The 27,742-nt window shown below is 34.6% G+C and overlaps 2 protein-coding genes and 1 pseudogene across 5 annotated transcripts; 1 reads left to right on the top strand and 2 right to left on the bottom strand.

Moving 5' to 3' along the window:
* Nucleotides 1-43: 43 nt before the first annotated feature.
* Nucleotides 44-23,264, bottom strand: LOC121240843. 4 transcript variants are annotated; one of them, XM_041138376.1, is made up of 18 exons: nucleotides 23,062-23,264; nucleotides 22,077-22,251; nucleotides 20,645-20,765; nucleotides 20,274-20,374; nucleotides 17,590-17,746; nucleotides 17,354-17,492; nucleotides 16,433-16,526; nucleotides 13,707-13,844; nucleotides 10,985-11,085; nucleotides 9,056-9,169; nucleotides 8,372-8,598; nucleotides 5,432-5,490; nucleotides 5,157-5,342; nucleotides 4,930-5,053; nucleotides 4,511-4,566; nucleotides 1,960-2,105; nucleotides 1,673-1,837; nucleotides 44-340 (listed from the first exon to the last, which is right to left on the bottom strand). In XM_041138376.1, the coding sequence occupies exons 2-18, from the start codon at nucleotides 22,177-22,179 to the stop codon at nucleotides 164-166; spliced, it is 2,208 nt and encodes a 735-aa protein (XP_040994310.1). In that variant the 5' UTR covers nucleotides 22,180-22,251; nucleotides 23,062-23,264; the 3' UTR covers nucleotides 44-163. The 4 variants fall into 4 exon arrangements, with proteins under 4 accessions (XP_040994310.1, XP_040994308.1, XP_040994303.1 ...); XM_041138374.1 differs by lacking the exon at nucleotides 44-340 and adding an exon at nucleotides 483-1,119 and having other exon boundaries at nucleotides 23,064-23,264; XM_041138369.1 differs by lacking the exon at nucleotides 44-340 and adding an exon at nucleotides 483-1,119 and having other exon boundaries at nucleotides 22,077-22,259; nucleotides 23,067-23,264.
* Nucleotides 23,265-25,342: 2,078 nt separating this feature from the next.
* Nucleotides 25,343-25,656, top strand: LOC121250059 (annotated as a pseudogene).
* Nucleotides 25,657-25,666: 10 nt separating this feature from the next.
* Nucleotides 25,667-26,536, bottom strand: LOC121267924. The gene has a single exon (XM_041172027.1). It carries the CDS (start codon nucleotides 26,244-26,246, stop codon nucleotides 25,800-25,802), a length of 447 nt encoding a protein of 148 aa, XP_041027961.1. The 5' UTR covers nucleotides 26,247-26,536; the 3' UTR covers nucleotides 25,667-25,799.
* Nucleotides 26,537-27,742: the final 1,206 nt, after the last annotated feature.

The following is a 27,742-nucleotide window of genomic DNA, read 5'->3' as shown; positions in this document are numbered from 1 at the left end:
TTCATCTCAACTCACTATCCAAATCTCACTGAATGACAATGACTTCAACAATCCATTTCACTTGTATATATAACATCCAATGACCATAATACCTTATTTTTGAATTAGAAAATGAAGAGAATCCTATTCGTCCTTTACAAGTTCAAAGATCATATTAAACGCATCAAATAATTTTGCCGCACACAATCTTCTCTCTGTCCATTCGGCCTCGTTCATTCAAGGGCATACCCAATCTAACTCGATCTTTGAGAAACATGTCCTTCCTATTTCTATCCAACTTACCCTGACCTCCTTTTAACTCTTCCTCTACGTTCGAACTTTGCCCGCTGGACCATTCCATCTGCACCATTAACTAAAGATTTGACAATTCCATTTCGACTTTGGTAAAGTTTTAAATATTAATATGCTAAGGGTAAATGAACATTTCTCAATCATCAAGAAATATATTGAAGTGCTGGCTTTATATGTAGACAAACTGAAGCTTGCGAAAGATTTGCTGTATCTTACATCTTCAAATCAAAATGAAAAACACAAAACTTCAATATATTTTATGTTTTTGAAACCTCTGAGTATTACACCTCCATCGGTCAACTTATGGTATTTGGGACACCAGATGTTATTATTAAACAATCTGAGTCCACAAGCATTTAACCAGAGTGCAATGCCAAACCACAACTGTATTCAGGTATATCTATCAAAGTCTTCAATCTTCCCTAGAGCATTGAAAGAACAACTATTAATCATGGCAGATCAGAAAAATTACTACAAAACTGAATTGTAGGAGTATCAGAAATTTGTACTTATCAACTTCAAGAATTATGAGTTGAGGGACACATTGACCTCAATGGAGGAGTCTGTTAGAACGATTTCCTTTGAATTCTCAGCTTTTGGGTGATTAAGAGTATCCAATTTTACCCTCACATGCAGAGGTTTAATGAAGATGAGGTCTCTCAAATCTCTGTTTGATTTTAACAAGATACGAATGAATGAATCTCTTTCTGCTTTTCCAGTTCTATCTGGGTTCAAAATATCCAGTATCCTTGCTGCATGTTTATCCTGATCGTCATCTCCTAAATCTGGTTTTCTAAGCTTCAGATACAATGCAGCACAAATAATAACCTGTGTGACAATTAGGAAAGAGAATAGTTAGTATTAATTGGACATATAATGGAGCCTACATGAAGAAAATATTTATGATGTATGAACTCAAAACAGTGACACAAAATATTTATATTGAAATGATAGACAATTATAGTTACATATAAAGGTAAATCAAGATGCTTATTTATACTTGATCAGTTTTTGTCGTTTGAGAAGATGGTGAAAGAGATGAAGACTAGGGAATGATTAGAAGGTTTTGGAGTTAAAATAGCTTTCTGAGATGGCATATTGTTTTCCCCATTCTATATCTTCTTGATTACCGAAAATTCAGGTTTCTTCCTCAGGGCAATAAAAAATTTCCCAGGAATGCACCTTTGACTTGGTTGTTTCATAAGGTTATATCTGATCTCATAGTTTAATGGAGGGTTATTTTTTAGCCTCCAAATGCCAGATTGCAAAACAGTTGGCCATTAAAAATTTGAATTTTCTCACAGCTTCAAAATTCTGTTGCTTCTAACAATGAAACAAGCTAATAAATACAAAAAAAGAAAAAGAAAAAGAACAAGCATACCTCACTTGTTCCAGGACTTGTATTGACAGCACAGGTAATGTGAACTCTCTCATCTTGAAACTTACTATCCATAGCAGTATTATTATCTTCCACAGTCAATTCTGGTTCAGGTGTTAAAAAGGCGAGATTATCCAATTCGTCATACCACTGTTGGGCAACACCAACCTGCATGCATCCAAAAGCTGAACTCTAAGCATCTCAAAGCACGGACAAACAAACTTCATGTGGGATATATAAGAAAATAAGAAATACGAAGGGGGATGAGGGGTGGGGGGGTAAGAACCTACCTTCTCTGAGGATCCTGCTTCAACCTCTACTACCGAGACTTCAGCAGCAGCTCCTCTTGCCCAGCGCCAGATACATCCTTCTTGTAATGGTTCTACTAGCTTTGTATCCACAGGGATATCCACGTTTAACTGTATGTCAATCCTACCTGTAACAAGCGGCATACTTCTAAGGTCACTAAAGCTGATTAAACTAAATAGCACACCACGGGCATATTCTGAATGCAAATTCCAAATTTTGACAGGTTACAAATAACTGGAAAACAGATGCTCATTTGTATGTAAGGATCTTTAGCTCCCACACTTGTTTTTATCCTCTTTTCATCAACTGTTGTGAACTAGGTATGTGAGCAGCATGATCAAAAGTCTCAAACACACTGCCCAGCAAAAGGTAAACATCTAGACTTCAAAATGCAAAACATCACGTCCTGTGAAATACTTGTTTCTTTTTTTCTTCTTTGTTTTAAGTTTTTTCCCATTAGAACCCCAACAAAAACCACAACTGAATTTTGAAGAAAAAAGAGAGCAACCTTGTTTAAGGTCAATCTTGTTGAAGACTGTGACTATGGTCGGTAGAATAGGCAAGCACATTACGTTTCATTTACCCTTCCTACGACTAAATTAATGCAATGACAGTGCGCCCCGTTCCATATTCAAAAATTGGCCGTCACCAATGTCTGTCTAGGAAACGCAGCAAAAAGATACAATGTTTAGCAAAAAGGCACTACTTTCCTAGCTGAGCAACACGATAAAGATGAGAAGAGGTAGATACAATATTAAAGAAATAGGACGTTAATAACCATTGAAAAGCTTGAAATTGAACATAGATCTCAGTTCAAGAGACCCAATAAAGACATCAGGTCCAACATCATAATGAAATTAATTCCAAAATTTTGAGGCTTAGATCTTCATTGTATTTTTTCTAATAACTTTTTTTAAGTGCATTTTGTCTAACAACTTCTCTTTTTGGGTTTAGCAATTGACACAATTTAACTCACTTGTAATTCCTCCAGTTTATGATTTTACCAAGTATTGCGACGGCACATCCAACAAATACGTATTGAGAATTAAATTTCCTGCATTACATTTATTTTACTGGTGTGAAGATAAGGCTCTCAAAGTTGTATCGGATTGCACATGATCAAGATGCTTTGGTGGCAGAGCTATGGGATTGCTCTAGTGGTTCTACGCAGTGGAATGTTAGTTTCTTCAGAGTAGCTCAGGATTAGGAGATCGATGCAATTTCAGAACAATTCATCTTATGTCGGATAAGATGATTTGGACTCTATCCAGGAGTGGAATATTCTCTGTTCGGTCTTTTGCAAGGCTATGACAAGGCAGTATTCTATCCATTTCCCTTGGAAAGGTATCTAGAAGAGTAAGATGCCCCTTAAGGTTGCTTTCTTTTGCTAGACTGCTTCCCTCGGGAAGCCCATCACCATAAATAACTTAAGGAAGCAAAGGATGATTATTGTTGACTGGTGTTGTATTTGTAAGAGTAGTGGTGATTCTCCGGACCATTTATTACTTCATTGTGAGGTGGCTAGGGCCATATGGGGTGATATTTTCAGCAGATTGGACTTGCATGGGTCATGCCTGGGAGGGCAGTGGATCTCCTTGCCAGCTGGAGAGGTCGTTAGGGTAATCCCCAAATCACAGCAGTATGGAAGATGGTCCTCCCCCTTATGTCTGATGTGGTGCATTTGGATGGAGCAGAATGGCCAGAGTTTTGAAGAGAGGGAACATTCTTTGGAAGAACACAAAAGATTCTTTTACAATACTTTATTCTTATGGGCCTCTGTTATTGATTTCAATGGAGCTAGTTTTCATGATTTTCTTATTTCTATTTCAAACGCCTAAGGCCTCCTTATGTAAGTGTTTCCTCTTGTATACTTGGCCTAAGCCTATTCTTTTGATTCAATAAAATCTTATTTTACCTTAAAAATAATTATCTTATATATCAAATTGCCTACAATTGCATAACTGATCACATTGTATGCTTTTATATTGCAATGGATGCCATATAGACTAAAAGCAATCCTGAGAGTTAAAAATGACCAAGTCTCTAATTAATAATTTCAAAAAGGTCCTCCCTACTTGCCATTATCTAATAATTTTTGCATTTGACAACCTAAGTCAGACACATTATGGCGGTGTGATGGTGCCATATGTGCAAGTGGAATGGGGAATTCGTGATCATCTTTTAGTCCACCATGAGATAGCTACCACGTTATGGCAACTGGCTTTAGTCTTTTTGGGCTAAATTGGGTGGTGCTTAGATGAGTGGTAGATCTGTTGGCATGATGGAAGGGGTGGTTAGATAGTCATCATGGTGAGACATTGAGGAAAATCATCATGGTTTATTGATGTGGCGCATAGGGTGAGAAAGAAATGGCCAAAGTTCCAAAGACACCTCAAGGACCGCTGAAGACCTTGAAGCCCTTTTACTAGTATATAAAAACAACATTACATGTCACTTGGAAACTGCCAAGGTAATTGGTGGGGCCATCCTTTCGACGACTAAAATGAACATATCCAAATGACTCTAAAATACCTGGCAACAAGCTGAAACATTGAAGATGATCAATCTGTGCTCCCCAAAGTCCACCACTGTCAAAGCAGCCAGAAAAATGGGGAAAGGATTGAGGTCAGAAGAAAGTCTGTGCACTGCCATCACATAGCAAGATATTGGTTAAAACAATAAAAATTAAGGTCGGAACCATATCAGCTGCATCATTTATAAAATAAACACAACTGAACCCAAACTCCAATTGGGGGCTCATTTCAATTTATTTGTTTATTTAATGATGAGGAACCTCAAAAAGCAAGGTCTGAGTCAGACCTGTCCTGGGGAGTAAACCTCAAATACAGTCTACAACACATCCCAAGCTCGTCCTTTGATCACCAGGCTGGACCCTAATGGGTTCAATATTAAATAGGTCCAACAATTTAAATTTAAGAAGGCATACTTACATTGTATAAACTCTCTCCAATGGTGAAGACAACCAATAAGGTAAACCAAGGATCCCAAAATTTGAAAACTCGATGTTTGAAAAGACACCTGATTCCCTATCAATTTTCAGGATCCTCTGTCCAACTTGAGAAACACACAACATGAAATGAGAACTGCACACCACCCACATGATAACTCAACTAAAAAGGAAGATGTTAATTGTCCAAAAAAAAAAAAAAGTTGATACCTGTGTCACTTATGACTATGTGATTCTGCAAGGTTGTAAATGAAGATATGAGACCAGTATATGGAAGCCCCTCTGGTGTAGAGGAAGTATCAACCTGTGCTTGTAACGCATCACATGGCATCTGTTCCAAAATGGATATTTTCTTCATTATCCACTGTCCACCGGTCTCCAAAATATTTGTAAATCCTTAATTTAATTTTCACAAGTCAATATTAGACTTTAGAAGTAAACGCTTAATAAACAAGAAAAAAAGTGACTAAAAACTAGTTGGAAACCTTTTACAACTTCTTTGATCTTCCCTGAAGCCATATCCATGATCCATAGAGTATCAAAGCTGCAAACATATCCAATTTGTTAAACCAACCCCTAAACATTACTTAAGATTATCTGCTAGGATTACTTGTATAAAAAAACAAAGATTATCTGCTAGCATCAAGACACTGAAGCATTACTATCAGCGCTCAAGATTATCTGCTAGTACTACTTGTAAAAAAATAAATAAAGATTATCTGCCAGCATTGTGCCATAATCTCAATTATTTGGGCTTCAGAACTTAACTTGCTGGATTGAGATCCTCTCCATTTCACTTGAAACGGATAGTATCCATTAAGTGCAAAACATGAGGTGTGTCATTTTGTTTCTAAGGATTAGATTGACAAGTAAAATGACCAAAACACCCCATGTTTTGCAAAAAATGAATATGATCCATTTTAAGTGAAATGGAAAGAATCTTTATCCAACTTTGGCATGCTTTTTATTTTTAAATTAATGACCTTTCTCACAAGGTATACTTGTGAGTTAAGATAACAGAATACAAGATGACATAAATTTTTGGGACAGCAATAGTTTGCGCAACTTTGAAAGGACTGAGATATCTTAAAGGTTATACACATTTCGAGTTTTGTAACTGTTGTATTAAAATTTTCAAACATGTACTCTGTTGCAACTAGTAAAGCAGCCTCAAACAAAATTGAGCAATGCAATATTATTTTCCTCATTACTACCACCCTATTTCTGGAGATCAACAAAGATAATAATATATCCTCATAGCCCTCATTCCCATGTCAAAAAATCTGTTTCACTTTTGCACCAGGTTTACTGCAGAAACATGAGTACAGACAGTGCTGCACAGAATTTCAACACATGGATACGTGGAAAGCTGCATGCTTAGAAGTCCCTTTCCTTCACCAGACTCAAGAGGACAGAACAAGAAAGCATTGAAATGAGAAAACCTCAATAATGGGGGTTTTTGACATATGCCAATATTGACGATGGGCGAATACTGGGAAATGATATAAACAATGGCAAATAAATAGGTTATATTTCCATTTTCTTTAATATGTACAGTCTGCCCAGAAGGGAAAAAACTTGCAGTCTGAAAATAGCTGACCCCAAACCACACTGCTCCCAACCTGACTTCCATCTAAAAGTGTAGAAAATTACAGACCAAAATATAATAAATCGCATAGAGAAAAAGGATCCGTGACTTTTGCATGATTTGAACTTGAGAATCACCTCTAATAAATGTGAAGACGTAGAAAACCTTGATTAACACCTAAATTTTTTAACGCTTGCATAACGGCTTGGGGACATGCTAATAGATTGTGAGGACATTGTGCGAACATATGTTGAGTCCTACCGCAGAACATGACATGTATTTGGTTGATCCGTTTAGATTAAAGGTACAAAGAGCGATAATAGTGATAGTCCTTTTGGGTATCATAGAGGAAGCCGTTCTTTTATAGTGCCTTGACCACATGGTGTTATCAGGTCAATTGCAATACCACATTTCACAACTTATGGATGTGCTAGCTACATCTGCGATTATTCTTTTTTAATTATGTGGAATCTCAGAGACTGTACACATGTAACATATTTTACCTGGTTATACTCCAAACCCATATAATGCTCCCATATCACATGGATCAGGTAAATCATCGACTCTTGACCAATAGGATGTAGGCCCTAGAACTAGTTCTCACCAAGGATCAAACCTTAGACCTAGAGGGAGCATAACCCAAGACCAAGATCCTTACCACTTGTGCCAACCCTTACAAGATCACATCAATGTGATATTCCAAACTCCTTTTTATCCTCTTATACATTCTAGATCAATCTAGTATATACTTGACTTTGGACTTGTTACCTCCATGTGATATCCTTGACATTCTTCCTCGTGGGGTGGGGTATCATAACTTGCATTTCTCTAAGCATCACAATCAAGCATAACTTCCAAGGCAAGACAACATGGATATATATAGCCTGTACTCAGCATGGGGTTCATTTCGCGGGGCCTTTTATGGCTTCTTCTGGGGTGCTTTTGCTTTAAAATCAGAAGCTAACTACACCCTATTTCATAAATCAAGCTTCTCACTTCTTGTGAACTGGTTTAAACTTTCTTGGCAGTTTTTAGAAGCAGAACTTGTGTTGCTAAGGGACCTGTGGCTGTAAATATTATTAAAAGCCATAGAATTACAAAATTGGCCTTTAGACAAGCCTAGGATATCAACACCAACTCAACAGCATGAACCTAGAACTCAAGATCAAGCTTAGCTAAAGGTGTAAGAGTAATTATTAATAAATATCAAAGAAGAGGGAGTACAAAATGTCAAGTTAAAGAGACATGTAACCAAAAAAAAAAAAAAAAAAAAAATCAAAAGATTTTTCATCCGACCATTTAACATTATATTAGATCTGTGATAAGAATCTTTTTTCTTTTTTTTTTTTTCTTGCAATACATGTACATTTTTTCCTCAATAAACAAATTTATTTAAGGGTTTAGCAGCCACATATTAACATTCCATAATTATGAAATACACGGGAAACCAATGATTACCAAAAAAGTACCCAATATATGCACATATAATGAAAGTGACTTTACCTCTTACTTATATATATACATATATATATATATATAAAACATACAATGAAAGTGACTAAAGATAAACAAAAATGAAAATGCATCCCATAAAAGAGAATCCTTTTGATATCATGGGAGTAAAATGAGTAATATCATAGTAAATAAGGATCAAACAAACAATCTGCAAATACTACCAATAAGCATTGAGGTGCATATCTTGAAGCACATGGAATACATCATTAAATTCTAGCAAGAGAATATCTTACAGAAATGTTAAGTGAAGCGAAATCCAAGATAAGTAACAAACGATTACAGTATACTTTATAAGATATAATTAGAATAACCGTGTTCTTACCTACGGTTTATGATTAAAAAACTATCATCTATTGATTTCATTAGATGCCAAGGGAACATCAGGGAATTGGAATCAAATTCTTCGGATTTTGTATCAACACTTCTTCCCAGACCCAGCATGTCCATGATCCAGGTCCATGAGGAATTACCCTTCTTATCATTGTTGCTTGTTGGATAGAGTGTCTCTAAAACTCGACTTCCCAAATCAGCTCTCCTGATGGCATGGTTCTACGTAAATAGGGATCAACAAGAATAAAATGGTTAGTGAGAAAACTGCATAAAAAATAGCAATCTCTAACAGAATACAACCCCCTCGTATCATCAAGAAGAAAAAAAAGAGGGTCACAAGAAGTACAACAGGAATGGAGAAAAAAGAACTCATCAACAGGATGGGAAACAAAGTACACAACACATAAGATTTAAGAGGATATTGGCTGTACAAACAACTGCAGCAGATAAGAGTGCTTAAAGTTGGGATAGCAAGGAAAAGGAGGTGAGAGGTCAAAGTTCTGATTGTCACGATATGTCCATTTCCAACTTAGTTTTTCTTTTTATTTGCACTACGTTTGTAAAATATGGGGTGACTGCTGGGGACTCCAACCCACTCTGCTGTAATTTTCTGTTTTTTACAAATAGTATTATCTTGCCTAGAAAATATAGTTAAGATATAGTTAAGAATGTATACCTCTGAATCCACAAAATACAGGCAATCCTCAACAGCATGATAAAACGAAGCTGCTGGACGGACCAACTTGGCAGTCTCAAATTCTCCATCCTCAAAACCAGGGGAGGAACCAATCTGACACAAAACAATAATTCTCAATCCACGTTTTCATTTTTCCTTTCATTTGATATCAGAACAAACCACAATGGAAGATATAAATTAAGCAAGATATGAGTTGAAAGATAGGTGCAAAAGAAATTTTTCTCAAAACAGAAACTAATAAAGAGGGCTAGTAGCCTAGTACTGCCGAAAGCTGATATTCTAAAAAAAAAAAAACCTTTCTGTAATCCAACCAGAAAACTACCATTCTTTTTTCTATGAAACAGGCAAAAAAAAAACTCTATATTAACATACACTTTTTCAACACAAGATGGGCATATAAATAACCAGACAGATGAATTCAGTGATCATTACTACATCAAACGGATAAACCTTTTACCAATAATGACGTCCTTGAGGAGAAGGATGACATCTCATGTTAATTAAGAGAAGAACCTATATGGAGACATTTTTGGATAAATAAGCTTAAGGGAAGGAAGGAAAAAAAAAGGAAGGAATAAAAGAAACAATCTAACTGTGTCAGGTAACTTAGAAATGGAAAAAGGGAGAACCAAGACTATGACAATTTATGTACTTAGGAACTGGGACAGCTTATAGAAAACAGTCATATGGTTTTGGCACAAGTCATGGTAGAACTGCCTGAAAAAGGGGGCACGCCTTCGGAGCGCATTACTGCAGAAAGCTACCTATTGTCATGTTGCCACTTCAAAGAAGCACATTTGTGAGGAGCATTGTTATGAGGGAAGGAAAGCACGATTGAAAAACCACTTCACAGAGACGCTCCCATCTTGCCCCAGATGTCATTGGTCATAAAACTGGGAGGGAATGTGCCATATTAGAGGAGGATAATCAGAGATGTCAGTCAATTACAAAACAGCCCATCTCTCTCTACTACATACAAGTGTTTGCTGGCCAAACAATTGCCAGATAATTAGCCCAGGGTTACGTGTTAATCATAAAAAATATCTGAAGGTTAGGAATGCTTCCAGATCACCAACTGGACCTTTCTAATAAAAAAAGTCCAGATAAGAACGTCAACCTTTGGGAGACACTTTTGTCCTCCAATGCAACATCCTGAATCAAAATTTTGCGAATTAAATCAAATAATCTTACTGGCATTACCAGCATCTTGAAATCTCTACCACCGTTTAGTCAGCCAACATCTTGAATAAAAGTAAGTGGCTGATGTCTATATTTAAATAATGGTAAAGGAGGCTAATAAAATCAAAGCATTAAGTGTCTATGTATTCCAGTTGAGATAGGCAGCTCCACCTCAGAAGTTCCCACACATCCTTTTCCATGGTAGCTCTCATGAAAGAAAATAAGTACAGAATTAATGAAAAGAACAATCATACATGACGTTCAGGTATTGCTTGCACGAAATCACTTATGCACGCTTCTGTCTCTCTCTACATTTGTTTCCCAAATACATTTATTATTTGTTATCATTATATAAAAAAAAAAACATTTATTATTTGTTATTCTGTGACAAAATCATAGGGTAAGTTACCTTCGTTTTTTTTTTTCCCCAAAAAAATGTCTTTCTTCATCCTTAATCTTGTCATCCCTAGTCACCCAGCTAATGTGCCATATTTTAAGTGTCTTTTCATTTAAGTAGTAGGCCAATTAAGCTACTTAAATGTGCCACATCAGCCAGTATGACTGAGAATGATAAAATCAAGGATGAAGAGTAGCATTGCTCTCCTTCTCTGTGTGTGGATTGGGTATTTATTTCACAATCTTTGTTAGAAACTACCACACCACCAGCAAATGGACTTGGAAGCCAAATTGCATTTTCCCATGAACTCTATAATAGATTTCTATACATACACAGTCAAGAATCTTTCCATTCCCATCAAAGACAATAATCCGATGGTGATTGGCATCTGAAAGGAAGAGGCGATTGCCACTCTCATCTGCAGAGATGCACCCTGTAAAAAATGATTGGCAATTTTGAGAAAACTACATACTATTCTATTGCACCATGAAGAGCCAGTAAAGATCATACACCATAAGAAACTTAACAAAAAAAGTGTACATGAAATGAACCAATTTTCATCAATTACAATGTTTTCAAGATTTGGTATTGATGTGGTCTTGATTAAAAAAAGAACTGGAGTTCATAAATCTCCCTGAAGATGAAAATCATGCCAAACAGATCAAATAACAGGCATCTAGTTGATCCTCAATTATGTTTAGCAATAGTTTGAAGTTTTGAACCCCAACAATTACAGCACCTACACTTCGTGAGTAGCAATTCAACCAAAATCAATAATAAATGCAAAATGTCATCAGGAAACTCTTCATTGTGATAAAATGGGATTGATGGTTTGGCATAGCACACAAATTTTTGCCTCCTAAATGAATAGACAAGCACATGCACACACTGCCCACTATTTCAAACAAAAAGAAAAGGCAAGCCATATTAAGAGGTATGGCACACTTCAATAATCACAGCTTATACCTACCACATTTCCTAAAATATACAGAAAAACGTGAATAAATTGGGTTACCATGTATGGTTATTGACATAATTGTCAAAATTCTTTTCAGCCTCCTAATGGCCTGCTCTTATGGCATAGGTCATGGCAGACAGACAGAATACACACACGTATATGTCTATAAAAATATGTTGAACCATGTCTTGTACAATAAATGTAATACTATTACAAATACACATAGCTCAATAGATTGGTGACATCTAGAAACCTAAGGTACAACAAAATAAACATGGCTCAATAGATTGGTTGGACTTATTTTCTATCAATGCCAATATGTGTTGGACAACAACAGGTTTTCATGAGCTAAGAGAGAATCCATAGAATCCAAATTTTAATGTCTGTAGAAATTAGGTAGAGGTCAATCATGATATAGGAGCAATGCTACCCTTAATATTGGTAAGGAAACAAATTCATGATATGCTTATTTCCAGAATTCCTCATAATGAAGAGAAACTTAAAGAGTCAAAGCTACCACAGATAATTTTTTATATGAACTATAGGTGTTGATAGGTAAAAAGATTTATTGCAGACAGAAAATTTATTTGTCATAACCCAACATGGTTGATTAATAACCAACGTGTGCGAAAATTCCAGTCAAAGTTTCTTCACTTAAAGCTTAAGAAACAAGGCTTTAATGTGTTCCAATAATTAATGATTAAAAAATCTTCTAGGAGGTAAAGATTTGATGACAGATACATAATTTTTTCAAAACTCTGGTCATCATTCATTAGGCGATTTTAAGATCTAGAGGAAAGCTAGATTAGTGCTTCTCTTGCAATGGTATATAGCAACAGAACCCATGCCCCTAATGGTTTGTCATCAGTTCAATTGCTAAAAAGTTTGCAAAATAACAAAAAAATTTCATGTAGATGGTATTGTGAATAAATTCAAAAATCATTTATCATTGATACCATTTGCCATGATTGAAGGACGCCCAAAACACATTTATGTGATATTTTGCTATGAATAAAAAAATGATATTTCAAAAGAACTAATCAGAAAATTGGGCTCCTTGTAATAACTTATAAACCCCGTTGACCTAGTATGCATACACAAGGAATGTGGCACTTACCAAATGTGCAACGCATTAACAATCCATCCAGGACATCACCTATATGGTACGACTTGTTGAAGAGCATTGAGTGTGTGGGAACCTTTTCCTCAGTGCGTTTATTTTAAGATAAGAGATATTAATAATGTGTGATTATGGCATGATATTTGGCATGTAACATTGCTTCAAAGGATAGGATTTCACACCAATTTGCAATTGTTGTAGATAGTGAATGTTCAATTAAATGGCAGTCAGGAATGTCAGGTGAAGGAGCTCGATGTAAGAATATTATATCTGCGAGATATTTGCAATGTTGGATTGTAAATTGATTTCCTTTCTCATTTTTTGAGTCTTTATACTCTAAAGTCTAATATTCCATCTAATGTAGTGAAAGACAATGTCCCAACCGTCTCCACGGGAACCCTTGGAATCTAATTGGCTCACTCCCGTTGCACAGGTTCAATATGGTGGTTTTGCACCCCAGGGAGGCCACATGTTCTCTAATGTCTGTCAGCCTATTGCACTCCTCTATAACTTGTAGGAATAGTAGGTCCTTGTAAATTAATCATCCGTCAGTTCCTAAACAAACAAAACAATGGGGTTGCAAAATAACTCATAGTAACTTCTGCTTGTAACTGCTGAAGCAATGAAACTGGTAATGAGCAATTAATAATTTTTCATATATACAGCTACATCTCATCATTCCATAGAATTTTGACATGTGGGTATCCAAAACAGAAAGCAATGTCATCAATCAAAGTTCAGAGCTCAAATCTTCAACAAAATCAGGAATTATCATAGAGAAATATAAAGATTTATATTTTTTCCTCCAATTTTAAGTAAGGTAATGATACAATAAGAGGCAAGAGTGGGGCAGAACCTGGGATACAAAATCTAAATCATGAAGACATTCAACCACCCAAATTTTTCATAATACCTCAAATAGAAGATGCAACCAAATGGCAAGCCAACAAAAGCTATGCATGAGAAAACCAATTACCTGGGAAGTTAAGCAGCAAATTCCGTGAAAAAGAACATAAATACGGCTCCTTAGTGACCTCAGCATGCCTGGACCAAGTGCTTTTCATGTAATGGACCAACCTAGACTTGTCTTTTTCAATACCTAACTCCTCAACAGCTGCATAGGAGCACCAAAAGAGAGAATGAAATTGAATATTACATGATTGTGTATTGTCACCAGAAGTTTAAAAAAAAAATTTGATAGGTAAATTAAATAAAAAGTTGAAAGTTTTAAGAGAAAAGAAAAAAAAACCAGAAGTTTAAGGCAGCGTTTGGTTGTAAGACTCAGCTGAGCTTAGTCTAATTTTAAGCTGAGTCTAACATCCAAACACCCAACTCTCAAATTATTAAAATCATCTTAACTCAAAACCTCCTTACACGTGGGACCCACAACCTTTTTTAACTTAACACATCTTTATATGTGGGACTCACAACCTTTTTCAACTTCCCATAAAAAGTACTAAACTCATCTTAACATCCAAACACACTTTAAACTCAATTTAGATGGGTCCTACGTAACTCCTTTCACTACTCAACTTACTACTATTCATAAAAAACTGAACTTAGCTCAACATCCAAACGTAGCCTAAAACAATTACTAATGGGTAAAAAAGATGAAAAAGAAAGGGACAGACACTAATGACTTCGATATTCAAATTCTCTCTCTCTCTCTCTCTCTCTCTCTCTCTCTCTCTCTCTCTCTCTCTCTACCTCCCTCCCTCCCCCCCCCCCCCCCTCTTATTTGTTGAGTTGATGAGTAAAGATTGATTGAAAAAGTCAAAAGGTGGCGGAACCGGGAACAAAGAATGTAAACATCCCAAGCGCAAAGTAAAAGAAATAAAAGAAGCAAATCAAATTTCAAAAGTGGCATGTACATCTTCACAATCACTTGTTTTCTTTAAATAAATCACATGGTTATTATGTGGATGTTTCTGTTTAAATTGTAGGATAAATAACAATATACCACCCAGTAGTATAGCCTAATATATTTTTCGCTCTGTTCTTTGAAAAGTGTAATTGAACCTACTTGAACTTTAGACTAAGATAAAACCATAACATTTTGCATCAAAACTAACAGATCAGTTATGCATCAGAAGCACATGAATAATGAACCACGAATAGAAAAACTAGAGTCATATCATCATATCCACGCACACAACATTATACATATGCTTTTCTCTTTTTTTTTTTCCTTCTAAAATTTGACTAAAGGCATGAAACACACAGAGATCAAGATGGTTTTTCCCAAGTACATGGCGTATGGAAAACATCTAGTAAGATAATGTAAAAGAGATAAATTAAAAAAAAAAAAAAAAAAAAACTTGAAATAGAACCACCAAAATGAGTGCTAATCCAATGATAAAGGCTTTTTAGAAGCAATCCTTATGATCTGCCACCGTCTTTTCCTTATACTAAAAACTACGGTTGTTCATTTCTCTCTAAATACACCACAACATGCTACTTGGGATCGTCTTCCAAATGGTTCATTTTGTGGACAACTCAGTCTCTATTTCAAACAAAACAAAATTTTCACCACAATGCTGGGAACCACAAAATTTAAGCCTAACAAACCAACTATAGCCCTCCAAAGAGTGGTAGCCATCTCACATTCTAAGAAGCAGAAAACGAGAACAAAAAATCATGAGCATTAGCTCCGTTAAGCACTAAAGCAGAAAATCAAATCAGTAATTGTGCACAAAAAAAAATTCGTAGTTCCTCCAAAGTGCGCTCCTTATCATTAAAGTATCAATCATTCCTTTCCATCCAAATACACTACATAAGACACAAAGCCCAAAGGGACTATCTTCCAAACCTCATCCACGTGAGAACAACCATGAATCCCGTTCCAATTAGCTATAAGGTCTACCACTCTCAAAGGCATAACCCAAGCCAAACCAATTCTACAAAAGATGCCATCCCACAATGCCCTTGCCACCTCACAACACCCTTGCCAAGGGGAGTAACAAGTTTACAATTCGATCATATAATAGCTGTTGACATTCCAGAGTTGTTTTCCTTTTCGTTGGAGGTGAATTTGGAGGTCTCGCGGGCCTTCCAAAGTTGCTTTTTCCATATGGACTGCTTCTCTTGAGAAAATTTTGACGACGGATAATTTGAAGAAGTGCGGTTTCATTGTTATGAACTGGTGTTATATGCATGAGGATATTTTGAGTATTTGAAAAAGACAAGAGGAAATCATGTTCCTAATACCATACAAGCTTTTAAATTCTTGTAGATATTAATATATTCATTATATAAATATATTTACAAAGACCCAAGTTTATTTGAAAAAGTTTGTAGATAAAGTTATAAGTTATAATATAAATAATATATTTTTCAAAATTATATAATATGTGAACAAGTTCGAACTCGCTTGAAAAATAAAGAAGCTATTTGTATATAGAATATAATTCAATGATAAGCTCAAGTTCAAATAAAAATTATGAGAACAAAGTTTCACCACTCACTATTTGCTCGAAAGCAACTCGTTTACACCCTTATAGAGACTAGACACACAAAACACTCTGCCCCCACCCCTATTAAAGTAGCTTTTCATTGATAATGCAGGATAAAAATGCAATTGGTTCCTTTCAAGCAAATGGAAATAAAATCTTACTGGAAACTTTATACATATATAAAGACACCAATGCTAGCATAGAGAAAAAATCAGCACTGTTGCAAGAGCATAAGTGGAAACATGAATACCTTTGTTAAGAATTCCAATATCCTGGCCCTTCTCATGGTAAAATACATGACTCCTAGAATCTTTGAATAGAATGTAACATGGCACATTTGCCACCTGCATACGTCAACAAAACGTTAATTTTAATGATAACAACTATCATTAACAGCACTAAAACATATGCAGAACCATAAAGAACCCCACACACATGGAGAAAATTGTTTTTTGATAGGTCACCCAGAGAAAATTAACAAAGAAATGATGAAAAAAATAGACTACTCATTTACCATATTAGAGTTGTTAATGTTATGCATTACTTTTACCTGGGAATATTTTGAACACATACCAAAATCATTATAAATCAACAAATATAGTTGTCAAATGAAGCACAATTCACAACTTTAGCATACAACAAGTGTTGGATATGTAACAAGGATGGTCCATGACTACTACCACTTGGTTGCTTCAAGTAAAATACACATTAAATGGTTGTGGAAGAAATGAAATAAATAAAACCTATTGAATCACTTTTCCATAATTTCTTTGTCTCAACTCTTACCTGTCCTTGACTTGACTTCATAGGGCTAGCCTATCCTTAAAACCTTTTAAAAATGTATCCCAATTGATCTAATAAGATTCATATGAATAATAATAAATACCATATCCTACTGGCTAGAGGCTACTAGCAATAGTGTATATTCAAGATTTACAAGCAATGGAATTAACAAGAATAAAAAGAGCATACTTCTTGAAATATTACATGCATGGCATAACTTCATAACATTACAATATCTGCCATTTCATCACAACACATGGCCAGTAGAAAAGTTGAACTGGAACAAATTAGTGATCCTAAGACTCTTTAAAGCATAATGAAGCCTACACTTTTTGTAGACAAAAGTCTCAATATAGTTTTAAGGTTAAACAGAAAATTTAAAGCTCACCTCAGGAAACATCTTGTTTGACAATAAAATAGGAAATGTGATGTATTCATTCATTATTAGCTGAACTACATGACTTCGATCAACAGAAGAAAAAACTGAACTGCCACACTGGAAACCCATTATATGGAGCTGAGGGAACCTACAACATTGGAAGGAGGGGATGGGGAAGAGGAAGTTTAGAATAACGAAATCATTTATCGTAAGTGAAAAGAAACAACTATTGAACATTATTCTACCTTTGCTGAAGTGACTTTGCTTGTTCTAGCATCCAGGAAGAATTGGAGCCATTTATCGAACCATCGAGGAACTGTCCAGCAAAAACCAATAAGGCTGCACCCCTCTTGAAGGAGTCCTTGTTTTCCCTGAATGTATTTAGCCAACAATGATAGGGTCCTGCCCAATCATATGTCAAGCAATTGAATAAGAGAGTGAAGCAAGGAAAGGCATATACCGGAACTAAACTATATATATGATACAGACATACTTGGTATGTTTGGTTATGAAAAATTTTAAGAATATTTTAGATTTTTTTTAGATGTGTTGTTTATTGGATTTTGGAAAAGGAGGGTATATTTTGATTTTTTTTTTTTTTTAAATAAGTTTTATATTGAAGTTTGTGAAAGTGGCTAGGTGGAGTTGAAAAGTCATTTGAATATAATTTTTTGAGATTTTTTTTTTTTTTTTAAAGATGTTTTGATAGTTGTGTTTGGGTAATGATTGGCGGAAAAGTTGAAAAGTTGAAATATAATTTTTTTTCTTTGAGATTTCAAGATGTTTGGTTTGGAATTTTCAAATCTTTCAAAAACCTTAACAAAATTTTGAAAAATATTTGTAACTAAACATACCCAAAAAATTTTCTTCAAAAAAATGATACAGAAATACAAACTAAAAATAAAAAATCTGTCAATATCATTTTGTCACTTCAGCAGAGGAGAGATGTTTTACCAAAACTACATACCACCACAAATGATCCGCTACTCTATGAAACCAAAAACATTACGGAAATTAAACCTAGTGAAACGTACTCTGTTTCTTCCTAGCAACCAGTCCCCCAGCCTAAAAAGGCCTCCAAATTGTGTCCCAATCCAACATATGAAATTTCAATTCTTCCATCCCACTTCACGAAAAAAGAAAAATAAAATAAAATAAAATAAAAAGAAAGAAAGAAAGGAGTCTCCTTGTACCCTCTTATCCTAACATCAAGAAAATTTGACATAGTACATTGAGAAAGGAAATATGTTACTTATCATAAAAAAAATAAAAAAGGAAATGAGTTGATGAATAGTAACATTGTCGTAATTAGCTTTGTTGGACTGGATGGTATTTATGTAGTTCTAATTGTTCTATTCTAGTATAAATAATATGCTCAGTAAATTGGGAACTATAATTTTGGGTCCTTTCTTTCTGTCAGTTGTTATCTCTCTTGTCTTCCCATACGTCTCACCTTCTCTACTTCTTCGTCTATTTTTTCAACTATATGTAGGTAAACTACACAAAATGCTCTACATAACAGCCACCTCTTCCACTCAGCAAATCTATTCTCTACTCAAATACTTTTATATGTCATGAAAGGTGACCCCAGTGGCAACCTAATATGTCATTAGCAAAGACCCCGAACTAAAATCTATAACTGTATCCACCCGCAATTGCTGATAGTAGCGACTTTCTAAGAACATCCATAACAAAAATGAACAAAATGTTGACTTTAGATCTCCATATCCATAGTGTCTGTTCACCGAATTGGAGAATTTGAATGTGAAAATACACTTAAGCCATCCTTGTCATCAAGTGCAAAAACCATACCTAACATATATATCATCAAATAACACCAATTAACTGCGTCATAGCTTTTTCGTTTTCATTTTGCGAGTTCAACTTGTAATCCTGCTTCTAATCCCACTATGCAAACATTTTTTGGCAATTAGAAATGAGGCAAAATTTCCCTTCCTCCAACAAAGGCATTTTGAGTACAACTACCAAATTTCCCACCACTGTCCTTAACCGGTTTGCCAACACCTTTAGGCAGTAATTTACACAAACTATATTGATGAATGAGGAAAACAATGAATGTTTTGGTCAGGTATTCAATGGCTTCTCAAACTTATACAAGGAAAAAAAACTAAGGCGTCGTTTGGTTACACAGATGAGATGGGATGAGATGAGATGAAAGTTAAAAGTTGAATAAAATATTGTTAGAATATTATTTTTTAATATTATTTTTGTTTTGAGATTTGAAAAAATTGAATTGTTTTTTGTATTTTGTTTGGGAGTTTGAAAAAGTTGTACTGATTAGATGAGATGAGATGGTTTGTGAAAACAAATTAGGCCTAAGAGAAAAGAATGCGGGCGTCTGCCAAATGTTTAATGACTTGCTCTAGTCAAGGTAAAACATAAGAATCATGGAAACTAATTCAAAGATCTTGAAATTTTAATTGTTCAAATATCCAAGTAAAAGTAGCGATGACAATTATCATACACTATCACTATGAATTTCACTTGACAAGCTTAGAATTGTGCATATTTGGTCCATACATAGCAATGGCAATGAACAATGGCTGATGTATTAGTGAGAAAAAATACACCAAGTATAGAAAGCACAATGATTCATCCAAGCATGAAAGAGCTACTAATAAAACTGCATGGCTCATCAAAATTAAGAATCAGCCCAACACTGATAAAAGGATTCAACCCCATTCTGCAGATATGCCAAACAACAGCGCTACCATACTAGATATGGAAGGGAGAAAATCATATAAAACTAACCATCCCTAGTAAAGTAAATTATTAAAAAAAAAAAAATCTCCATACTTTACAAGGCAAATTGAAAAACTGAGAAGATATAATATTATTTCCAAGAACAACAATCCTTACATTACTGAAGTGGAAAAAGGAAATATATCATAGGAAACAAATTCAATACCTTCAATCTCATCTAAAGTGGAGTTGATGAAGGACAAAAAATCACTTTCAGGGTTACACTTATGTGATACTTCTGTTATCGATTGATAACCTGAAAGAAGTCTGTGCACCATCAGTTAGGAGAGCTGTCGAAGTTGCAATGCCCCAAAAAGAAAGTTCATCATTCATGAACATAAATGATGCATTTCACTGAAATATAATGGAATATGATGGTGATAGATTTTGTATCTCACTTCCATGACCATTGTTAGGGACATACAGTTTTTGCACTATTAGATAAACCATGCAACATCCACATATATTATGTAAAAGAAAATATCCGTAACATTGAAATAAACGATATAGAACAATGTATAGATGAGATTTAAATACCGTTTAGCATGACAATCAGTCTCTACAATCTTTTTGTCGATTCTCCTTGAAGAATTAGGCAAAGGTATAACAGTCAAACCTGACAGGTCCATAACTTTTCTAGATTGTTGATAAAAACCACCTAGCAAACAGAAAGCACAATAAAAATACGTATAAATTGAATACCTAATACAAAATTAAAGGACTAAGGCCCCGTTTGGTTTCACAGATGGTCTCAACCCATCTCAGTCCATCTCATCTCAACATTCAAACACCATTTAAACGCAAATACTATTCAATTTCAAATTTTCAAATTTTTAACTTTTTTATCTAATCATACCTAATCATTACAACTTTCCCAAACTTCCAAACAAACAAAAAAGACAATTCAACTTTTTCAAATCCCAAAACAAAAATAATATTCTAACAATATTTTAACTTTAAAATATTTTTATTTAACTTTTTCTCTCATTTCCCAAAACCCCATAAAACATCTTAACACAAATCATTTCACTACTATTCACAATCTATCTCACTACTATTCACAAATTTCTCATCTCATATGTGTAACCAAACGAGACCTAAATCTGATGTTGTTTCTATTGAAGCACAATAGAGCCCCTAAATGGCCCCATGACCCCTACTCATGAGTCATGACAGTATAAGGCCTACACCTATCAAAAAAATTAAAGAAATTAATGAATGAGATTAAAAAAAAAAAAAAAAAAATGAAAGGGGGTAATGTATTGATAAAGCATTCAATGAAAATCACTACAATCGATTTGAATTATTTTCTCAATACATGCAGGACAAATTTGGCTTCAGGAGCTAATCAGTTAGGCCAGAAGAGTATCCTCATTAATATATCTAAGAGGAAAGTTTCTCGAGGGCCTATGCACCCCCAGGATTAGTCGGGATACTGTTCTTAGACACCCGGTACCAATAAAAAAATAAAAAAATAAAAAAATCTAAGAGGAAAGTACAGTTGTGATTAAGTGAACATTTGTTTCGGATTATTTTTTGGTTATTGGCTAACTGATTAAATGAAAAAAAAAATACTGAATTACTGATGAACAGCAGAGTTCATTTAACAGAATAATAGCTGAGTTCATTTAGAGAACACATACTATTGTGCTTTCTTTTTGCATTGATATCTTAAAGGTGAGGTGCAAGATATTCGTAATCTAATTGCTAAGAGGCAAAAAAAAAATCAGCAATACTACTAAAAAGGGTGCAATAATTTCAGATATAACCAATCATGGAAAAATAATTTTTGGTAAAGTAGCTTTAGACCAATTTTAACTTGGTCAACCAAACATAATAAGAGCCAACCAAACATATTAATCATCATCCTTTTGACCATCATCCTTTCATCATCATCGCTTGATGTGGCATTAAATGTAATGTCAGAATACTTTAAGACATAGCCAACGGAAGCAATTTTTTGACATACCAGCGCACCGCTGAGGTCCCCGCTGAAATTGGTAAGGATACAAGCATGGCCTTTGCTTGAGATTATTCCAAGTTGAGGAAAGAAGAAGTTGCAGAGGTTTCATGGTTCAGCTCTTGGGCACGTAGAATTGGAGAAAGGAGTGTGTTCGGTTTCTTGAGCAAAATCTTCAAGACTGCTGAGAGAATGAAACTTTTCAGATCTTATAGAAAAAGGTAAATGGTACACAGTAGTCATTAGACTATCAGGGGCATCATTTGACATGCACAGCCAGACCATTAGATACAAAAATCTTTCCTGAAAAAAGCATATTACGAGTGCTGTGCAAGCTCCTTAGAATTTAAATTCCTCCCCTCTCAACATAAGAAGACCAAACCCTAACTATGACAAACCATTCACATGATCTGATAGGAAATCTCTTTAACAAATCCAGCCGCACCAGCTTATGAGAAGATGAGCTTTAGTTCAAATAGAGCCACTCCCAGCTCTCCCATATGAGACGGAGGGTAATATAAAAATGGACAGGCATACCCTAAGCTCACACTCAAAATATAAAAAATTCACAAAATACGAACTAAGTCGGGCATTTATTCAAACATGTTGCAAACAAAACCCAGTTCCTCCACCAGATTGCTGGCCGTTGATACAACCCGTGACTTGGCAAGCACAGACTTTTCTGCGAAATGGATATTTGATATCATATACATAAAAATAATAATCTCCGTATTCAAGCATGATATGGCAAGAAAATGTTCTCATTATGTTTCGTAATGACTGCTCAATGCCCAAGTTCCAACAATGGACTTAAGACTTGAACCTCTATTAAATGGTCATAGCCCATGATCACCATAGGAGAATAAGAAGAATATGGACGAAAGCTGGAGTGAAACTATGCCAGAGGAACGAAGATCGACCGTAACTAGCAGAAACACTATTTAAAGATGGAAGTAGAGAACGACAGAAGAAAAGTATAATGAAAGTACCTGAGAGAGAGAGAGAGAGATTGCTGATGATTCTGCTGAACAGTCGCTGAAGGTGCTCTCTGTTTCTGTCTGATCAAGACATATAATTCGTTGGAAGCCCGCCCGTCTAGTTTATAGTCATGCATTCAAATCCTTTGTCGGGCGACAAAATCATCACATATGCAAGTGTGAAATGGCCTACGTAAATTACAAAGGATGATCCTACTTCTACCGATGTCCCAACCGATAATCTGACCGATAAGTTCAATTTCAATTTTTTTTTTCTTTTCTTTTAAATATTTATTTTACACAAAATACATCAATCCAATAATATTCAATTCCTTAATTACTAAGAATTTTTTTTTAAAAAAAAGCATCGGTCAAAATCATCGGTGCAAAAAGTATTATTCAGGGTGCATTTGGTTACCAAACTCATCTTAATTCATCTCAACTCATCATTACAACTTTTTCAAATCTCAACACAAAATATAATAAACAATTCAACTTTTTCAAATTTTAAAATAATAATAATATTAAAAAATAATATTCTAACAATATTTTATCATCACAATTCAACTTACTTCAACATCCAAACACACTCTCAATTACAAAACAGCATACTACACTGGCGTGGAAGATCCATCAATTAAAAAAGAGAGACTCCACTTTGCCATGACTGGCTGACATGGCAAAGTTAGGAAATGCCTCCTCAATCGGTGTACAATAAGCTAGCTATTTTATTTAAGGGACTGCTATGGTCACCAAGAAATCGTCCCGACAGTTCCCACCGATAACTGCAAAATCAGTTTTTTTTTATTTTGTGTTTTTTTTAAGCATTTTTTAAAACCACTTTAAATATTTTTTTAAAAAATCACAAATTCATTAAAAAATATTTCCTTAACCTCTAAATAAAAAAAAAAAAAAGAATCAATAGAATCTATCGGGACAAACTATCGGTGGCTTAAGCATTTTCCTTTATTTAATTTATTTTGCAACAAAGCTTGTGTCATGTATTTCTTTTTATCTGAAATTAGTTTTTGGCATATATAATTAAAAAAATCTTATTCTCAAGTCAGTATGTAGAATATATTTAGTAAAATGCTTACATAATATAATTTAATTTAGAAAATAAATTTTAAAATTTGAATCTTACAAATCAAATTTTATTATTTAAGTGATCTGGATTGTATGCTCTATATACCGACTTGATAATAGAATAACTCGTATAATTCCTCATTCACATCTACAAAATTTTTCATCTCATTTTATTTCATCTTATCTAATTATTACAACTTTTTCAAATTCTCACACAAAATAAAATAAACAATTCAATTTTTTCAAATTTCAAAACAAAAATAATATTAAAAAAATACATTCTAACAAGATTTTATTTAATTTTCAATTTTTATCTCAGTTCATCTTATTTTATCACATTTCATATGCAAAAACAAACGAGACCTATAGGCTATATCTATAAGATATCTGAGCTTAATATTTGACTGAGATTATTCTTAATTATTTCATTTATGCTAGTAAATGCGTGGGTAAGATTTTCTATAATTATAAATAGAAAAATGATATTTGTAGTCATGGAATACGCAAACATCATGTAATTTCTTTAAAAAAAGTAAGTAAATATAGGATCCATATGATAAAAAAAAATTAATTTTATAATAGTGAATCTCACTCTTTTTCAAAAGAATTGCGTGTCATTTATACACTTCACAACTGTACATAACATTACTCGCGTGCGTGTATATATATATATATATATATATATATATATATATATATATATATATATATATCCCCTAATTAATTAAGCACGACTTTCAACATTTAAAGAAAGAAAGTAGTATAAGCCTCTCAGATCATAAGAGTCATGATCTTATGATCTGATTATGCGCATAAGCAAATAGCTAGCTATTGTTACTAATTACATGGTTAGTATTCTTTAACACAATCTGCAAATTTGACAATAAAATAATAAAAAACAATAGGCGGATAAGTGCCGAGTTTAATAAAACATTTCTGCTTTGTAGAACCGCTCTTGCGGAACCTTGTATAACCAGATGACGTAACTCTGACAAAATTTAACAACTCACCTAAATCACTGTCACACACACACACTCTCTCTCTCTTTACTCTGAAAAACCGAAGTGTTTCTAGACTCAAGCAGAAGAACAGAAATGAACCCAACATGTTATGTCTGAGACCAAACCCTTCGTTTTTTTCTTCTTCTTTCTTTATCTGTCTTCCTCTTCTTCTCTTCAGCCTTCGCAAGCTCTCCAGTCCACTTATATACCTCTCTCTATAATTTGAGATCATCCACCGTTGCTTAGCACAGGATGGAATCTCAAGTGAAGCATGCTGTGGTGGTGAAAGTAATGGCTTGAACTAGATCGAGAGGACAGGTGACTCAGGTGAGAGTCAAGTTTCTGGACAATCAGAACCAGTTCATCATGAGGAATGTCAAGGGACCTATGAGGGAAGGCGATATCCTTACCTTACTCTAGTCTGAAAGGGAAGCAAGAAGATTGCATTAATTGGCTACTAGTTGCTCCCCTCCTTCTCAAGTTCTTTTTTTTTTTTGGAGATAAGATGAAACCATCTTGCAATCCAAACTCAAAGTTCATATCCATCAACTATCCGTCAGCAATTAAATCAACAATAGTACATCTATAAGCTATATATACAAGTAAAAGAGAAGATCGTATAATAACTTGGTATGAAGTTTCACAAGTGTTTCAATGCTACAATTGCATCAGGCTTGAGAGGTGACAGATCCATTTTTTCCTGGTTCCCGCTGTCTTGCACGTTCCATCTTCCATTTATGCCATTCCTCCAAAGCTTTCAAGCTGCCAGCATCATTTAGGGAACGAAAATCCTTTAACCTTTTAGAAAGATCAACTGCAGCAGTTTGCTTTGTATCTTTTTGCTGGACTGTCTCTGGCTTTGCATATGCTTCTTGTCCAATTTCCATCACTCTTTTGATCAGTTCCAATGGTTGCATAGAAAGGCGGATCTCTTCAGATTCTTTGATATACTGGATTTGCGCAGAAGTGAATTGAGATGTAGAGATTCTGTAGCGGGAAGAGGCCGAAGAGAAGAAGTTCTGAAGCAAGAGAAGAGCAGCGACGACATTCAAGAAGCAGACCACAATGGTTGCGTTCCTGAAGGAGAACACTCTCGATGACTGCAGTACCTCCATGTTTCTCCTCTTCTTCCTTCTTTTTCTTCTCGAGCTAAAATAGCGATAGAATTCCAACAAGAGTTGCCTCTCTCAGCAAATTGCCTTGTTCGTGGGTCCCCAACAAAGACTCCAACTTTGGTTGGATCTTGCCTCTTCGGGTCCTCCGTCTCTAGTGGGCAGTACCCCTACGTCTAAGCCATCCCAGTAGCAACAATTTGTGGTCCTCCTTCTCAAGTTCTTGCTGGTTTGTCTTTGTGGTTAGTCAATGGCACTGTAAGTACTGTTGGTTTAATGAAGTTTGATTTTGCAATTACCGAGTCTATTATTCTTTGAGGTGTACACAATACCGTTCCATTTCAGAAAGTTTTGATTGAAGAGGGTCAAAAATGTTTTGATTGAAGAGGGATTGCACTTGGGAGTGATAAGTTTAAAAAATGTTTGCGATATGCAGATGAGAGAAATGTATAGGGAGGAAGAAGAAGAAGGTCAGAAAAAAATTGATAGAGGAAGAGAGAATGAACGAAATGATAAGGGCAAAATGTTAAAAAAACAATATTTGTCATCAAAAGGAGCGCCGGTTGCATGGGGTTTCCCAAGCTGGGTTGAAAGTAGAGTTTCTCTTAATAAAAAATCTTGGATTAATTTAACACGAACTCGAATTTAACTTGACTATAACCTAATTGTCATCTTTGGACCAACTCAAATAAAACACGGTTTGATCATCTGACTAATCTGCTTATTTGATATGTCATTCTCATAATAAAATTATTAAGATTGGTTCATTTTCACAATACCCATGACACATTTTCAAAAGTTAAGGTGTCATTTAGACAATGAGTTGAGATGAAATTAAAGTTAAAAATTGAACAAAAATTTATTGAAATGTTATTTTTTAATATTATTATTATTTTAGAATTTGAAAATTTTGATTTGTTTATTATATTTTGTATAAGAATTTGAGAAAATTATAATGATAAGATTAGATGAGATGAAATACTTTCACTATCCAAACGGTGCCTTAAGGGCTCATGAATAAATTTTAAGAAAAATGCTAAGTAGCTCCTTGATTTTGCCAGATCAGTTTGACCTTTTATGTGTTTTAATTTTTTTTAATGATTAAGAAAGTGACTATCAATAAATGTCTGTATTCTTATTTTAAAAAATATTTAACTATGTTGAAAGAAAAAAGAAAAAAAATAAAAATTGATTAGGAGCAGGTCCAATGGTACATGATGTATGGCCCCTTAGCATTGTCCAAATTTTAATGATTTTTTTGCCTCCAGATATTAATTTTTTTTTTTTTTTTATAAAACTGAAACATTCATTGATATCAAGTAGAATCCTTACAAATAGAAATCTTATCAAGCCAAATAGCTTGACTTACAAAAGAAGGACAATAGTCCCACCACATCACAATATCATCCACTTCCCAAGCATATCTTGCCAACCGATGAGCAGCCATATTGCCCAGCCGATGAACATGAACTACTTTAGCCTCTTGAAAACCCCGCATA

The sequence above is a fragment of the Juglans microcarpa x Juglans regia genome, chromosome 1D (genome assembly GCF_004785595.1).
Source record: "Juglans microcarpa x Juglans regia isolate MS1-56 chromosome 1D, Jm3101_v1.0, whole genome shotgun sequence".
Lineage (NCBI taxonomy): Eukaryota > Viridiplantae > Streptophyta > Magnoliopsida > Fagales > Juglandaceae > Juglans > Juglans microcarpa x Juglans regia.
Note: the sequence above shows the minus strand (reverse complement) of the source record. Positions and strands in the feature narration are given on the sequence as shown.